Raw genomic sequence first — 5,423 nt, 5'->3', positions numbered from 1 at the left:
TTATTATCAAAACAGTCAACATTTTCTTTCTATGTCTCAGACATTTTGGAGAATCCACAAAACACTCCCAAAGTCTACTTGATGCCATAATATAGGTATTGATATTACAATCATTGACGATTATGATGCAATGATATACATATTATACAGTTGTTTCTGATATTAGCTGTATGTCATATATAAAATGCCCTAAAAGTTTTATGTCGCGGAAAAAAATGCCCTTTTTTTGCCCAGCGCCCTGCCCTTTTCAAATCCTAGCTGGAACACTGCATATTGTGGCTGATGCCTTAAATTTACAGAAATGTGAATTAAAGGGTCATTTGAGGATGTGCCAGGTTTGATAGTGGAGGAAAGCCAGAGACCCCAGAGAAAAAACACCGACCAGAGGTCTGTACCTGGCACTGCCCCACATCGGATTTGAACTCGCGACCCAAAGGTGGAGGGCTTGTGGTCATATAGCCATAACCACTCGGCCCCGATTAACAGGCCTTCTGGCTATTTGGTTTTAATGATATATGGCGGTAAGTTAAAGTGAAGATCAATCTGATTACCTTTTCAAACTATAGATATAAGTTGGCCCTGCAGGTAGGGGTTAGAATTGTACCTGCTGCCCCCATTGCATGATCGTAAAAGGCGACTAAATTTAGGACCTTATCTTTTCTCTTCTTCCTAACTGACTTTATCTTTCCTAATGCCTCCCTTGGCACCGCCTCACTTTTGGCCTTGAGTTGAGCGTTCGCCCCTGTGAGGAAGGCTCTGGGTTCTGTCCCCTGGCCGAGACACACCAAAGTCTATAAAAGTGGTAGTTTCTACTCCTGCTTAGCGCTCAGTATAACGGGAGTGGGACGACTGGTTCACCCGTTGTCAGTATAATGTGACCGGGTGAGGTGTGTTGCTTGGTGTCTTCGGCGGCATGCTTCAGTGATATAGCACTATAAAAAGGGCAATGGTTCCACTATACAAAAAGACACAACATGAATATACCACAGTCTCCCAAGACACGCACCTCGCACAACATACACGCAACACACCACATACAGTACCTGAACCGTTTAACGTTCCCAAATTTGCGTTTCGTTTGCGTTTGCGTTATTTCCGTTAGCAATCGTTAGCGTTAGCAATCGTTTGCGTTAATTGTTATCGTTTGCGTTAGCAATCGTTAATCGTTAGATGCGTTTGCGTTAATTGTTAGCAGGACCCACTTACGCTAACGTTAGCCACTAAAAATAGAACCAAATGCCGGCGAGATGCTTTGACGATCCAGATATGATATTACGTTTACCGCTTCGTGTAGAAGCGATTATCATTACATCTAAAAAAATAAAAAAAAAATATGAATAAGGTGTATTGTATTGCATTTTATACCTCTTTTGGATGTATGTATGTTTGTTAGATGTGGTTGAAATAAAAATATGTACAGTAACAAGATCGCATACATGACGTACGCTCATATCCGTGAAAACGTTCTGAAATACTCGTATTTAAATGACATTTCAAAACTTAATGTGATTATCACTTTTTTATTATTATTATCAGAAACATATATCATATATATGTTTGTAGTTACTATGATTTCTGCGAAAGCAATTCAAATATTAACGAAACTGTCTTACAGAATATTATGTCAAAAGCATTATTTTAGAAAGAATCCACGACAACTGAAAGATTACACAAGAAAATAGCTAAAACAGATAATTAAAATATAAAAATGTTATTACAGACACGCTGCATAATATTCTTCTTGTTAAGTTAAATATTATCAATGTACGAAGAACGCAAAAAAAAAGACTCGGGAGATTTGTAAATAAATTCATGAAATTTAAAAATCATTAATATGACGAGTTTGAACACGGGGAATAGGTAGGATTTAAAAATGGAATAAAATCATGTAAATGTTTGCAATGTACGAGTATACCTACAGTTTAAGACTTTACTACTGAGTAAATGAATGCTTCAAAAATCAACAAGTATCTAGATGATAATAGACTTGAAAATGCTACTATAGGCGATGTCCCAGCGAAAAAACTCATCATAGTGAGTGACAGCAAAGGTGTTCGGTTGGAGAACAATTCAGCGGATGGAATATTCAGAGACAGCGTAAAATGGGAATGTAAAGGAGGCCGAACTACTGCACAAGCCGTGGGTCTGATCCTGTCCAATTTAGCTAGATGGAAACGAAGGTATGGGTCTATATTCGTTCTACTGTGGACCGGAACTTGTGATCTGACAAAAAAAAAGGGTAAAAAAAACGAACTGTGCTTGAGTAACAATCAACCAACTGACATTTTACATCATTACGAAAGATTATTAGAATCAGTTGATCAACAAGATAAGAAGGTGTCAGTAGGGATTCTGGAATGTCCATTTTACTCTATTATACAATGGAATAGGATTAAGTGTGACATCAATCCAAATGATACGGATATAGAAACACAGAATGAGCTTGTGACGAAAATAAAGGAACTTAACCAAGGGATAAGGAACTTAAATTCCAGAAACAACTTGGAGTTACCAAAGTTATCTCTTGACATGATTAAGACTCTCAGAAGTAATAAAGCCTATACAAGGGAGAAGGTGTGTTATAACCAATTCACCGATGGAATCCACCCAGATCAAGCTATGTGCAAATACTGGACAAGGAAAATAGCTAATAAGGTTTGGGTCAAGTATTGCTAAAAACCAAATGAAAATGGCATCAGCAAAAAGGAAAAGATTTAATAGTGATAAAGAGTGTAAATGTCCGTCGTGTGATAAAGACATTAGAGAAAATGACATTTGTGTATTCTGCGAACTTTGTGAAGTATGCTTCTGCTTTAAATGTTCAAAGCTACCACAATCATTTGCAGAAACTCTGACCATTGACGGAGAAGAATCTGGCCTTGTGTGGGTGTGTAGGGTATGTAAACGGAACTTCCCAAGAATGGCACGTATAGATCAAGGCATTAAGGACATAAAAGAGAATACTGAAAAGAGGCTGAATGATGTAGAAAGTAGACTCAAACTAGTAGAAAAGTCAGTCCCAGAAAAGGTTGAAAAATCAATTCGGAAAGTAAAAGGTGAAGTACTCACAGATATAAAGCAAGACATTGGACAAATTGTAGATGAGAGACTAAAAGAAATGAAAGACCAAAAAAGGCGTGAGTTGAATCTCATGATATACGGTTTGAGTGAGTCAAAAAAGGAAAATGGCCAACTAAGAAAGGAAGATGACACTAGACTCCTACACGTCATGATGGAAAAGTTAGGAATTGAGCAACTAGATGTCAAGCATGTGATCAGAATTGGAAACTACAACAAACAGGCAGATAGACCTAGACCTGTAAAGTTAGTGTTCAATGAAAAGGAGTCCAGGAGAAAGCTACTGCAAAGTGGCAGGAAAATCAAAGACCTAGACCATGACATCTTAAAGTCAATCTACATTGCACGTGACCTAACTCCAAAACAACGAGAGTCAAATAAAGAGCTGAGGATGGAGCTAAAGACAAGAAAAGAGGCAGGAGAAAGAGTTAGAATTAGAGGAGATAAAGTGGTGAAAGATGATTCTGAAATTAACCCTAAGAATACCCCTAAAAATCAAGATTCAGACAACGAAAACAACAAACTAAAGAAAACTCCAAAATCAAAAGTATGGACAAAGATTAACAATCAGGGAATTGGATCTCATGATCAAGTCCAAAATACTGGAGGGGAACACCTGCTGCGTAGAGCCTGTTCTACCACAGGTCTACCCTCAGAAGGTATTAGTGACTTATCAATTGATCCATTTGAAATGAGAACACTAATAGATTCACGAGAAAGATGTGACCAGGGAAATCTGTCCAGTATTGAAGGAAGTGATATTGATGTTGAAGAGGAACAGATGAACTATGAGGATTTAGATCCAACATTGATTTATAGTCAGCAAGGGAACGAGGTAGTAACATCACAGCAACCACCTGAGTAGGAGTCCAGTTTTATTTTTAACTCACAGACTGTAAAAGACACTGATGGAAATAGCGTTGAAACCATTATCAGTGTGATGTACAGTAATGTAGATTCTCTTCTTAACAAAAGACAGGAGTTGAAAACTGTTGTTGACCAAGAAAATCCGAGTATAATCGCCTTGACTGAAATATTACCGAAGAATAATCCAGGAAACTTAAATCCCTGTGAATTCAACATTGATGGTTATGACATGTTCACTGTCTCACTGGAAACCGGAAGAGGAGTTGTTATCTATATTAAATCAAACCTAAAAGGAGACATTGAGGAACACTTGATGCAATCAAATTTTAGTGAGGCTATTTGGTGTACTTTGTCATTATATAAAAGCCAAAAATTAGTAATTGGATGCATATACAGAAGTCCATCAAGCAGCACAGAAAATTCATTGGAACTAAATAAAGCAATTCAGACAGTGTGCGAAAAATATAACAACATCATCATCATGGGTGACTTCAACTATAAAAACATTGATTGGTCAAGGGAGACTACTCCGGAAAAACTTAGGATCATCAACTGATAAGTTTCTAGAATGTGTTAAAGAGAACTATCTCATACAACATGTACAAGGTCATACCAGGCACAGACAGGGAAATGAACCATCAACTCTAGATCTAGTACTTTCCAAAGATGAGGATACAGTTAAAAACTTGAGGATTGATTCACCATTAGGAAAGAGTGATCATGTAACAATATTCTATAATATTGAGATTGTGATTGAGAAAGATAACACCACCAAAACCCAGTACTGTTTTTATAGAGGGAATTACGAATCAATGAGTTTGGAGATTTCAAACATAGATTGGGAAAACAACATTGATGAGCTGAATACTGTGGATGCGTGGGCCTACTTTGTCGACAAAATTAAATCAAGTATGGAAAGATATATACCAGTGACAAAAAGTAGACCTGGAAGGAGGCACAGGAAAGATTGGATGAATGTTGAAACAATAAACACCCTCAAAAGAAAAAGGAAGACCTGGGAAATATACAAAAGGAACAAAACAAACGCAAACTGGGAAACATACAGATTAGCAAGAAATAGAGCAACATCATCTTTAAGGAGTGCATCAATTCAATACGAGTCCAAAATTGCTAAGGAATTCAAGACAGACTCTAAAAGTTTCTGGAAATTCATCAAATCTAGGACCAATACTAAAACTGGAGTGCCTGATCTAGAACTAGAAAATGGTGTTATAGAAACTGAGGATGAAGGTAAATCCAAGGAACTAAACAGATTTTTCGCAAGTGTGTTTACGAAAGAAGACCACAACATCATACCTACACCAACAACAGTTAATCTACAGTCAGAACTTCTGGAAATCCATGTTACAACAGAAGAAGTGTTTAAAAAGCTATCAAAATTAGATGGATCCAAATCCCCCGGACCAGATGGGTTACATCCTAAAGTCCTAAAGGATATCTTTGCCTATGTCTATTAG

The 5,423-nt window shown here is 37.3% G+C and overlaps 1 protein-coding gene across 1 annotated transcript; it reads left to right on the top strand.

Moving 5' to 3' along the window:
* Positions 1 to 4,757: 4,757 nt before the first annotated feature.
* On the top strand, positions 4,758 to 5,423 carry LOC138312674 (uncharacterized). The gene has a single exon (XM_069253461.1). The coding sequence runs from the start codon at positions 4,758 to 4,760 to the stop codon at positions 5,421 to 5,423; it is 666 nt and encodes a 221-aa protein (XP_069109562.1).

The sequence above is a fragment of the Argopecten irradians genome, unplaced genomic scaffold (assembly GCF_041381155.1).
Source record: "Argopecten irradians isolate NY unplaced genomic scaffold, Ai_NY scaffold_0420, whole genome shotgun sequence".
Lineage (NCBI taxonomy): Eukaryota > Metazoa > Mollusca > Bivalvia > Pectinida > Pectinidae > Argopecten > Argopecten irradians.
This window is presented reverse-complemented; position numbering and strand designations above follow the sequence as displayed.